The 12,445-nt window shown below is 46.0% G+C and overlaps 1 protein-coding gene across 2 annotated transcripts in view; it reads left to right on the top strand.

The window, feature by feature from the left end:
• Lmcd1 (LIM and cysteine rich domains 1) overlaps nucleotides 1-12,445 on the top strand; it is a 61,934-nt gene that overhangs the window by 33,056 nt on the left and 16,433 nt on the right. The window contains exons 2-3 of one of the 2 annotated variants that reach the window (XM_057777143.1): nucleotides 1,392-1,480; nucleotides 7,097-7,352. In XM_057777143.1, the coding sequence (XP_057633126.1) occupies nucleotides 1,392-1,480; nucleotides 7,097-7,352 (345 nt within the window). The remainder of the gene's footprint in view (nucleotides 1-1,391; nucleotides 1,481-7,096; nucleotides 7,353-12,445) is intronic. The other variant, XM_057777153.1, reaches the window with a different exon arrangement.

The raw sequence follows: 12,445 nt of genomic DNA, 5'->3' as shown, positions 1-12,445 counted from the left end.
CTTCTGGCCTTCGTGAGTGTGTGTGTATGTGTGTGTGTGTACACACCACAATACAGTGAACCACAAAAGTCCCCAGAAGCACACTCAGTTTGTGACAGCACAATACACATTCTACCATTTGTTCTCCTCACAGCTTGTCTCTTCCCACTGCCAGGCTTCCCTTCCCACCATTTTCTGTCTATTCAACCTACACAGTCTAAATCTCCAAGGGGCCTAGTTGAAGAAGCCTCCCTGTTCCTCCCATATGGGTTTATGAATTGATGCCTTCTTCAATACTTCTGACATTTATGTCCAAATCACGGTCTGGCACGGCAACCTATCCCTCGCTGCTACTCAGCAGTGGTTTGCAAAATTGAGCGAGAAGTATGAGCTTCCCTTTCCAGAGCCCCTGGCTTGTGCATCCCTTTTGGGCATACAGCCTCTAATACTAAAGCCCCCATGCATGGCACAGAGTGGACACTAAGCAAATGCTATGTCATCTGTGCATTTGTCAAGATGAAGAACTTATTCCTTTACATTTCTAATGGGTTGAGCCCTGCCTGCTTCTGATAAGAACAAGATGGTTCACATACCTCTACCAAGTCTTCCCTTCCCCCACCCCCAGGGGAAAGCTAGGTTAAGTTTCTCAGCCTGCAGATCCATCACTAACCCGCCACCTCTCCAATTCTAATGTAATAAACGTCTGGGGATTCTGTTAAAGGGCAGTGTGATGAAAAGGGACCAGGGATTTTGCATTTCTGGTGAGCTTGTCGGTAAAGTTGCTGGTTCGAGGACCCCACCAGAGCCACTGGACCTAACCACAGCAGCAATGGGAGCCAAAGGCACTCCTGTTTCCTAGGACTTATAATGAATAACAAAACCTGCCTTGTGTGTTGCCCTCCCCCGAGAGGAGATTTCAAGGGCTCATGAGATTGTTTTTGGTACATTAGCAAAATATTTAAGTCCTGCTCTGAGCCATAAACAACTAAGGCATGTTCCTTTGTTTGTGCCTGTAGTGTTGCTTTGGTCACATCCTATCAATAAATCAGAAGGCAATGAAGGAGACTCTGGAAGATTCCGTTCCAGTGATAGACAGATTAAGAAAGGAGTGAAGATGGGGAAAGAAGCAGATGGCCCCTCGTAGCAATCTTTCCAGACAACCCTGGCGCTCAGAGACAGCCTTGGAGCCTGGCGGGGAGCCCCAGTAGAGCTTTTATTAGGAAGGGCCCCACCCTTCAACACTTGCCGCCTATGGCCCCATTCCCGGATGTTCTTCTCTGTTCCCAGTAAACAGTGAGTGGCAGCATATTGATCAGGAGCCCTTTGAACCCCACGCAGTCCCTTTTCTGTTATGCCAAGTCTCCCAAAGGTCAATGTGAAGGAAAACACCCTCTCTGTGCTTCCTTTTCCAGATGTCCCTGGGCCAGCAGCAGTCGGCAAGGGGCGTGGCTTGTCTGCGGTGCAAGGGAATGTGCTCCGGCTTCGAGCCTCATTCGTGGAGGTAATGGATTTGCTCAAGGGGACTCTGTCTGCTTTTGTTACTTGACTATCCTTTCCAAAAATGTGGGTGGTTCTCTCTGTTGGCACGGGGTTGGAGGATGCATGCTAGGAAGGGCAGCTGGGGAATGAGGCCCTCTTCTTGTCCTGATTCAGGGATGGATAATGTTGTAAAGAACTTGGGGAGCAAAGATAGGGAAAGCTGCTTTGCATTTCAGAAACCATTTTAAGGTAGATGCTATCAAGCCTGATCCAGCAAGAATTATTTTTTTTTTCTTGTTGTGATCAAACATCTAACAAGAAGTGATTTAAGGGAGGAGGAGTCTTCTTTTGGCTCGTGATTGGAGGGGACACCATTAGCCATGCAAAGGAAGGCATGGTGGCAGGAGTGTGCCATTGGCATTCCTTGCATCTTGGTGGGAAAGGAAGCAAAGGCCAGACAGGAAGGAGAGAGCCTGGTTATGAGAACCCCAAGGACCCAAATCCTGTGGACCCATTTCCTCCAGCAAGGCCCCACCTCTTAACGTTTCTATAACTTCATAAAACAGCTACCAGCTGGGACCAAGCATTTGAACATAGGAGCCTAGTGGGAAGATTTTACATATAAGCCACAACAGATGACCATGGGAAGATGGGTTTGGGGATGTCTATGGGGAAGGGCTGTCGACTCTCAGGTCTGAAGATGGCCTTGGTCTCACCTCACTGAAGTAGCATCTCTGAGGTGGATTTTAACCTAGGTGTGGCTCCTGAAATAGAGGCCAAAAGTAGAAGCAGAGAGAGAGTTCTGCCAGGAAAGTGTTTGGCTTGCAAGCATGAGGACTTGATCTCCCTTCCCGAAAGGCAAATGTCTCTGAGGAGGCAAAGAGAGGAGGATCCCTGGTGCTTCCTGGCCACCCAGCTAGTCTCCTCAGCAAATTCCAGTAGAACTTCTTTGCAACCTCTAAAGCAATGAGAAGCCTTGTCTCAAATAACAGGAAAGACGGCACCTGAAAAATGACCCCAAAAGTTGCCTTCTGACTTCACACAGAGACACACTCTCACACACACATGCACACACAGGCATGTACGTGTGCACGTAGTCAGAGGCGTTCCATCCACAGTACTGGGAAACCAGAACCTGTGATTCCTATCCTTCCATGAAGAGTGTAGGGTCTGGGTAGAGTTCTGGAATTTGTCTTCTTTCTTCTTTTATCTCTGAGGACTTTGAAACAACGTGGAGGCTGCCAACAAACAATGTCCCGGCAATCTTCACGCCACTATCTATGTGGACAGTTGTTCTAGAGATATGCAGGGCACAAATTAGGTGACTGTCTCTGCCACCACAGAGATAGAGGCCACACTCCATAGAACACCATAACAAACCAAGAACTTTTATTATCAGTGTCTTATTATAGCTTGGACATTCAATGCCGATCAAAATTCCCCAGGGCTTTCCTAAGATGCTAACATTCATGGTGAGATTGTAGTTGCAAAATATCTGCTATGCATACGACCCTATCTCAAAAGAAAACAACCTACTTATTAATAAGCAAACTCTTCTATAAAGAAATGTTAATCAACATCATATATTAGATAATATTTCTCCTTTCTGCAAGTATGTACAGGGAAGGTGGGTAACTGGAAAGAATTCGCTAACAGACGTGATTTGAACTTAGGCCTGAAAGAAACGCTGTCTCAAGCTCGTAAACATCTGCACTATGGTGGATTTTGAGCTTCATAGCACTGCCCTGTTTCTTTGCTCCATTTCCTGACCAGCCTCAGCCTTAGCCTCAGAGGAGCCCACATGATCTTCCACATCGAAGGGACCTTGGAAGTCATATAACCCAGGCCTCTGACCCCTTTATAACGTTCTTCAGCTGACTTGATCTTAGCAGCAGTGACTCCACCCATTCCTGTTTTAGCCATTTGAGCAGATTGTAGTCTGAAGGGAAGTTACCTCCTCCACCATCTCAACTCTACTAGTTTCGAGTCTTCCTTTCATCTTCCTTCTTTAAATCGGGTCTCAGACAATATTGAGGAATGGCTGCAACTCTTTGTGGATCACTTTGTAAACTTCCTGAGATAGGGAGTAAATGCTCGCTCCATGCACAAGGGTCAGTCCTGGGCTGCTGCCACCTACCATCCTAAAACAATCCCATAGTGGATGTGGTTTGGTCATCCAGTTGTTTACAGAAGCTGAGCAATCTGGCCCTATCCTTCATGCTTCCTAGGAAATTAAGTCTCCTTGCATTGTTTTAACCCCTCTGTTTCTTTGTCATCCTGCCCATGGGTTGAATAGCAAGTAAATTCCTTGAGAAACATAGATTGAATTTGGAGGTCCTACATGGAACATGTCATCTTGCATTAGAATGCCCACATGAGGAGCTTAAACTCAACGGTGTAGATGCAGTGCTGTCTCAGCATCTCGGGAGGACACACTTCCACACATCTTCATGTCCCAGTTTTCACAGTCAATTGATGAAGATGCTGCATTTGTTTAATTTCTGTCGCTGTGATAAATACGGCAACTAAAGCAACTTTAAGAGAAAAAGTTCATTTGGGCTCGCAGTTCTAGAAGGTGTTTAGAGCCCATCATGGTGGGGGAAGCATGGCAGTAGGAACATGAAGCTGGCCCATCACATTGTGCCAGCAGTCCAGAACGGAGAGAAAACAGGAAGTGGGGTCTGTCTATAAAATTTCAAAGCCTGCCCCCAGTGATACTCTTGCTTCAGCAAAGCTCTACTTCTGGAAGTTTTATAACCCCATAAACATCACCCTCAGGAGCCAATTATCCAAACATCTGAGTCTATGCAGGATAACTCATATTCAAATCACAGCAGTTACTTAAATGACTTAATTTCAGTCAATCTGGTTTGAAAGGAAAGCCCATGTCTTTCCAAAAAGAGAGGAGGAACTGGTCATATTAATGCTACTTAGGTTCTTTGGGGGTAGTGTATATGTCCCTCACAATATGGGTACCTAACAAGAGCTAGGGCAGAATGGGAAAGTGTCTTCCTCAACGGTCACAGTGAAGCAGTGTGCCCAGCAGTAAGAAGAGCATAACTATCAGAGGAAGATCCTGGACACATCCTCAAAGAATATCCTCATGTTCTCCAGCTCAAATAGTTTGCATTCACAGTGACTGGGATAGCATCCTGGGATCCCACATTGACCAAAGCAGCCCAGAGCAGCTCCATATCCAGGTCCTCAAGTAGGGTATAGGGAGACCAGGGGGCCAAATAGAACACAAAAGACTTGCAGACGTGGCTGCCCTCTGTCCCAACACACTGGGATTTTCATTCCACTTCTGCTGTTGTTACCTCTCAAGTGAAAATGACTAACACCATTCATCAACAGCCTTCCAGTCTGCCTCTCATAAGAAGAGGTGAGAGAATCCAATGGATTGTGACTGAGATGTCCACTTGCACATAACAGGAGTCTCCTTCCTGTGGGATCAAAGAGAAAAGACTTCTCATGTGCACCCTGTGGTGCTCTTAAGGTCCTTTGTCTCCCATGGTGCTGGGATGAATCCTTCAGGTCATAGATTTAACTCTTCTCATGTGGCAGTACCCCAGATGTGCAGTACCCCAGATGTGAACAGTCCATCCATCATGCCACACAATATGCAACCTGATGCTAAACAAAAAATAGGGTTTTTTTTTTTCCAGACTTTGTAGTAGGAGCTGTGGGCTGTGTTCCTGCCGCCCCAGCTCCTGGTCGCCTGGCTAGCTTATGCCCCGAAATAACAACATACAAACTGTATTCTTTTAAACACTGCTTGGCCCATTATATCTAACCTCTTCTTAGCTAATTCTCACGTATTAATTTAGCCCATTTCTAATAATCTGTGTAGCACCCCAAGGTACACTTACCAGGAAGATTCTAGCCTACGTCCATCCTGGGTCGGAGCTTCATCGCGTCTGCCCTGGAGCACAGAGGCATGGCGTCTGCCCCAGAGAGGAGAGGAAATGGCGTTTGAGCTTACTTCCTCTTCCTCCCAGCATTCTGTTCTGTTTACTCCACCCACCTATGTTCTAACCTATGAGGGCCAAGTAGTTTTTTTATTAATTAACCAATGACCTTCCTCCATCAAGACTTCCTTAACTTCCTTAACTCCAGACTCCAGAGCACAGAACACTGAACTCACATCTGTGTCCTACCTACTCACATTTGGGAGTGAGTCAAGGGTAGCAGAAATATCCCATGCCCTGTAACTTATTGCTGTTCAACCTTTTCCTCTTTTGTGTCACACTTCCCTCTCCTGCCCTGCCAGTTGTGAGCTTCTTGGAGGTTCTAGTTAAACTCCTCTTCAAATGAGATGCGCTTTTCAACCCCACCCCCACCACAGGCTTTTGAAGTACTGGGGCAGCAGGAGGGAGGCTGAACTAGAGGATGTGTCTGCCCATCCAAGGCTTTTATCAACTAGATGACAGGGGCACCCTGCCTCCAACCACGATGTTAAAAACTGCCAACAATGCTAACTACCCACTTAGGGACATGATCTGAAGTAAGTGACCAATAAGACTGTCTATCCAATGATACTTGTGACTGCCAGGTGTAAAAGCAAGCAGGGCTCTTTCGGGTTGCTTGAACCCCATAATGCATCCACAGCTAAGCCCCCTTGCCTTGCCTTAGTCCCTGTGGTTGGTCTTACATTGCTCACATTTTTTAAAAACAGTCTCTTAAATTGCATGCACTGGGGCGTCTGAGACACTGCACAGCAAACCTATGGTGACAGGCCTGTGAGGGGAGGGAGAACACTTTCCTTCTCACACCCCGGAACTCTCTGGAGTTCCAAACATTAACAGCATGACACAAAACAGTCAAACACTTTCTTTTATTAATTGTCAGAGAGAGAGGCACCAGGGCTTTCAAGTGAACTTGAAACTTCCCCAGAATGTATTTCCTCCTCCTGGGCTCCTGACAGAGCCACCCTCCCAGGACATCAATCTCCCCAGCTGGAAGGTTTTACTCAGTTCACTCCCTTCCCCCTGGCTTCTGTCCACAAAGCTGAAGAAAATTCCCACCAGATCTCATTTCAGTGGGCATGCTGAAGAATTTCAACCAGAGCTTATGCAGCTCATGAATCACAGGAGACAATTTTAATGATCCTTAAGAGTAGAGAACTTAGCATACCTTTTTTTGTAAAGGGCCAATAATAAATATTTTGGGCTTTGAGGGTCAGAAGGCCTCTGTTGTAACTATTCAATTGTGCTGTTCTAGCCCCCAAAGCAACCAAGGGTAGACATACAAATAAATGAGTATGCTGTGTTTCAATAAAACTTTATTTGTAAAAAGAAAGTCAGGGGCCAGGTTCAAACTACAGTCCACACACATTTTGAATAAATTTGCTTTTGCCATGGTAACCACCAAGTGGAAACTGCAGCTCTTGTTTACAAGAAACATGGAACACAACCTTCTCAGATGATATTTGCATTCTGAGTTTCCCAGAGCGAGACAGAAAGAGACAAGTGTTCTGCCCCAATGCTCTTCTCTGTCCCAAAGACCTTGCCTGTCTGATGTCAGTCTTTCAAGGTTAATAAAGTAAAACTCTGTGCTTGGGTACAAAACGGTAGATAATGTTACTGCCAAAGCATGTCATCTCTGGAGGATGACCTCACTTCTTTCTACTGTCCCCCAGGAAAATATGCAAGTCTTGTAAGTGCAGCCAGGAGGAGCACTGCCTGAGCTCCGACCTGGATGACGATCGGAAAATCGGGCGCCTGCTGATGGACTCCAAGTATGCCACGCTCACTGCCCGGGTGAAAGGTGGAGATGGCATCCGCATCTATAAGAGGAACCGCATGATCATGACCAATCCCATTGCCACCGGCAAAGACCCCACCTTTGACACCATAACCTATGAGTGGGCTCCTCCAGGAGTCACTCAGAAACTGGTAAGAATTGGTTCTTCGTACCCTGTTAAGAATGAGCTGTGTCATGGTTTCCTGAAACTCAGTGATGAGGTAGAGATGGCCATAGTTTTAGCTCTGTACCTGTGTCAGGTAATGACACAAAGACAGTCTGGGCCTCTGTTTTTCTCATTCACAGAATGCAGAGAGGTCTTCGTATGAACTTTTGAGAGCTTTCCATTTCTATACATGGCCATTCACTGTGTCTTTGGGGCTCCTCAATTCTGAACAGGGGAATGGTTTATCACAGTTCTCTAAATGTTCTTTGTTTTCTCTGCAAGATGTTCATTTCTATATGCAATGATCTGGAACCCTCAACAAGCCTATGGAAAAACAGAGGTGCTGTCCTTCCTCCTCAGACAAGGGAAGCCCCTTGATTTTAGATGAATGAATGAATGAATGAATGAATGAATACCTATTAAGCATTCATGAACTCCACCACTGTGCAAGGCAGAGTTTTCGCTTACATAAGACACAAAGAGTGGCTTTTGCAAGTTGTCCAGGTGAAGCAGGGGCTGATGATGGCATCAAAGCAGTGGCAGAGCCAGGACATGCCAAGGGATCCAGAAATTCAGTCTACCCTCAGCTCCCTGGGTGTGCAAACCATCAGTTGGTGTTCACAAAGTCAGCTGCACACAAGCCATCAAGTCATAAAGAGCTGCCTTGAGGTATCAGGAAGCAGTTGGTGAAAGCCCCGGATATGCTGCTCCCTGTCTAATCAGGGGCAGCCATCAGAGGGTCATAGTGAAGGCTGCATTGTAAAACTGCCTGACTACAAAGCCCTCCTGTCTGCTCTGCAGCTGGCTGGTCTCAGTTCTGGCATTAGCCAGCACTCTCTTTTAGTTCACCCTCCCTTCTCTGTTTTCATTTCCAAGTGGTCGAGCCTGACTGAATTTTGGAAGTGGGGCAGAATCAGGCTGCCCGTCATCCTTCCCTACCAAAATGAAAACTAGAGAACTCTATCAGACCTCCAAGTTGGTGCCCATCAGCCTGTCTGTGCCCCTGTATCAAGCACTGCTATGTACTGGTAACCAGACTAAGAGTATTTCACCCCATAGCCTTGTATAATTTCCCAACGTGTTAGACAAATACTGTTATGGCAGTCAGGTACCTAGAGGGAAACTGAGACTCAGAGGGGGCCTGCAAGATTACATTACACTCCACCTGTTTTAAGTGTCCACCACCACGCAATAGCACCAAGAAGGAAAACAAATCCCTAGCTCATTCATCTCTGGGGACAGTCACCCCTCACAGTGTGGCACCCCTGTTCACTAGCATCTGATAGCAGCTTTGGCTGCTCACTGTGGGTTTCAATGGAAGTTTACATGTTAATCCTCCATAATCCCAAGTGAATCTAGCTCTGAATTGGGGGCTAGACTTGGGCCATCTGCGTTCACAGAGGAGGACCTGTGAGAGCCAGGCAAGTTGATGATGAGGTAGAGAGCAGAGATGAAAAGTCACCCAGAATAAGACACTTGCCTCTCAGTTTCTTGTACTGTGGCCTTGACCTTTGTCACCCCTCTGACCTCCCCATCCCTGAGACCTACTAAGCAGATCTCTGGCTGCGAAGGAAACCATAGTCATCTGTAAACACATTAATATCCAGATAATTACCAGTCACGTAGACGGGGGAGTGCTATTGACTTGAGACCCTGTCGATTCTACTCTTAGAGGTGCTGACACATATTTTAAAATTAACAAATCATGAAATACCATAGTCCCATAATGATATAATTATACTTTTTCTAAGAAAAGCTATTTTAAACTAGATTGATTTTTCTTTTAATCAGGGGTCTTGCCCATGAGGAAAATGAAATCAAAATGTTCCATTTGGAAGGGAACAAAATCCACCCCACAAAGCTGGCAAATCTAAAATGAGCTTTGTTTTCACCAAAAATGAGACTCTGTGGCAATGCCTCGCGCAAGTGAAAGCTCACGCAAGGCCCTCTGAGGTGCTACCAATAGTCATAGAATTTCTTCTAGGGGAATTCATGTGTTTTCAAAATCCCAAAGTGCAAGGAACTTGCCTTGCCTCTGTTCTCCTGCTAGGTGTTTGGGGTCCCGGTTGATTTCTCTCACACATTTGTTTCTTGCTGGGGTTTCATTGAGAAGCAGTTATGGTCGGCATTCCCCTTCTTGCTGTGACAGAACAAATGGCAGGATCGGCTCAAGAAGGAGGATTGATTGTGACTCACATTTTGAAAGGGTATAGCCATCACGGCTGGAAAGGCATGGTGGGAGGAGAGGCTCCTGGCTCTGGCAGTGCTAGCGTATGGCCAATGGCTATTCATGGTAGAGCAGGAAGCAGAGAGAGAATGCTGGAACTCGAAGGCTGTAAATCCCGAGGTATATCCCCCTAAGTGACCCTCCTCCCAAAGCCTACACAACTCCCCCAAAGTAACACCACCAGCAGGGAACCCAGTTTTTGGACACATGAGCCATGGGAGACATTCCACATTCAAACCATGACAGTAATGTCAGGTCTTGAAATTTCTGCCTCTGAGACTGAGACTCATAGCCAGCATGCAGTTTCTTGGATGCCACGACTGCCCTGAGGAACTGGGGACTGCTGCTTGCTAGCCTACATTTTAGTGAGCTTTCCAACAGCTTCTTGCACACTGTTGACAAACATGGCAGCTAAGCAGAGGTGCGTTTCCAAAGGAGGGAAGCCACAGATAGGAAAGCAAGGGGAAAGGAAGCTGGACGGATGTTAGCAGCATGATGTAGGCAGTGTAGGCCTGTCACCGAATCCCAGAGCCTGCTGGACTTGTTCGGTGATCACTTTACAACTGAGAAATACGTGCACAGAGAGAGTGTCAAGGAGGCTGAAGCTAGAGTGCCTAGGACCAGAATCTCAACCTAAGATGGGATAAATCCAGAACCTTCATTCTTGCTGCTAAACTCTAAGGGACAACTGCCCTTGCAGAGTAGATGGTTACATTAGAAAGTAAACACATATGTGCACATGCACACACATACACATATACACATATGAAGCTCGCCAAAGCTTCTAAGTACAGAAGAGATGACCAGGATTTTTCATTTATGAGCATCAGCCGAAGTATAATAAAGCACATCCACTGTAGGACCAGAGAGAAGACAGTGCCTTGTAGGTCCGGGTCAAGTGAGGTCAGCCTCTCTACATTCCTGCTGCCATGATTCTGTAACAGTTTTTCATCTGGTCACTGCCCAGCAAGTTATATCACAGAAGAGGCTGAAAGCAGTGACTTTGCTTTGGTGGTGGAAGCAAACTTACTTTTCTCCCTTGTTGTTGAAACAAAATACCAACTAAACATAGCGTAATGGAGGAAAGGGCTTCTTGTGTCTCGTGGTTTGAGGGAACAGTCCATCAGAGTAGAACTGAAGCAGCAGAAACTCTAGGAGGTTGGTCACATCACTTCTGCAGCTGAGACACAGAGAGCAAGGGAAAGGCAGGTGCTCAGCTAGCTTTTTATTCTCTCTGAGACCCAAAGCCCAGGATGGTACCACCCACATTCAGAGTAGACCTTCTTTCCTCAGTTAAACCTTCCTAGAAACACTCTCCTAGACTCACCCCAAATTGTGTTTCCCTGGTGACTCTAAAGCCAGTCAAGCTGACAATGCCTGTTAACTGTCTCACTTGTCGTCACAATCACTTCACACCAGATAACAAAGCCGATTGATCTTCAGTTCCATTCTGACAGAAATTGAAATGAGCAGACAGATACTCCTTCTCTTCCTAATGTCACCCCAAAGTTAAAATCACAGTAGCGTATGGGGAATGGGCAGCAAAATAATGTAGTCATCCGCCAACCCCGCCATGCCTAGTAAGTGAGCAAATGGAGAGCCAGCTAACAGGTATAAGTCTGTGCCTCTTTCTCACCTGTCAACACTGGTAGCACCGTGGTAGAGCACCTGCCTGGTATGTGTGCTGGCTTGGTAAAATCTCCAAGGAGAGTTCTTAAATTCTCTGTCAGTCAGAGGACAGTATCATACAGAACAGGGATCCCCTGGACCTACAGCTAGATGAATTCAGACACAGGCTCACATCCATGCCTCTAGAGCCAAGGAAAAGATCCAGTAGCATCTCAGCACATACAAGCGACAGGGTGTGCACATACAAGCGACAGGGTGTGCACATACAAGCGACAGGGTGTGCATGTCCCTTTGCATTCTTTCTCTCACCTATGTATTCTTACTGGAGATAAGAGACAGGTGTTGCTTTGTGACTTGTAAAAGAAAAACTGAAGTAGAAAATAAACACGATGAGGCTAAGTTGACAATTCTGTAACTAATGTGCGTGCTTTGCAAGTATAGAACTTGAGTTCAGTCCTGCAGAACCCATTTTTTTAAAAAAAAAAAAAAAAGCAGACATGGTGGCACATGGAACCCCAGTTCTGGAAAGGCAGAGATAAGTGGATCCCCGGGGCTTGATGACCAGCCAATCTAGCCTATGTGGTGAGTCCAAGGCCAAAGAGAGGCCTTGTCTCAAACAAAAGGTGGATGGATGGCCTCATTTACCTCCTGCTGCTGTTCTAGAGCACTCCAACCAAGAGCAATTTAGGGGAGGAAAGTGTTTATTTAGTTTATACTTTCCACGTCATAGTTCATGATTAAGGGAAGTTAAGGCAGGAACTTAAGGGGGATTTCAAAGCAGAGCCTGTGAGGGAACATTTGCTTGTTAGCTTAGGCAGGCACCTGCCCAAGGAATGGGACTTTCCTCAATAAGCTAGACCCTCCTACATCCATTAACAGTCAACACAATCTCTCAATGCCCACACACCAACCTGATAAAGACAGTTACTCAACTGATTCTTTTAGGAGTGATTCTAAGCTATGTCAAGTTAACAGCTAACGCTACCTAGGACAATGGCACTTGAACAGCAGCCAAGGTTGGCCTCTGGACTCAGAATGCATGTACACACATGTGAATACATATAATACACTTACATATGCATAACACATGCAGGAAGGAATGGATATGGGCAGGGAAAACATATTTATATTTCAATCTCGGGTCACAGTGGAAAACCATCATTTTTGTTTAAAGTAGATTGTGTCTTAGCTTCTATGACCATGAACTACAGCCATATGATATT

The sequence above is a fragment of the Chionomys nivalis genome, chromosome 1, assembly GCF_950005125.1.
Source record: "Chionomys nivalis chromosome 1, mChiNiv1.1, whole genome shotgun sequence".
NCBI lineage: Eukaryota > Metazoa > Chordata > Mammalia > Rodentia > Cricetidae > Chionomys > Chionomys nivalis.
The sequence above is the reverse complement of the archived record's forward strand: the minus strand, read 5'-3'. Positions and strand labels throughout refer to the sequence as shown.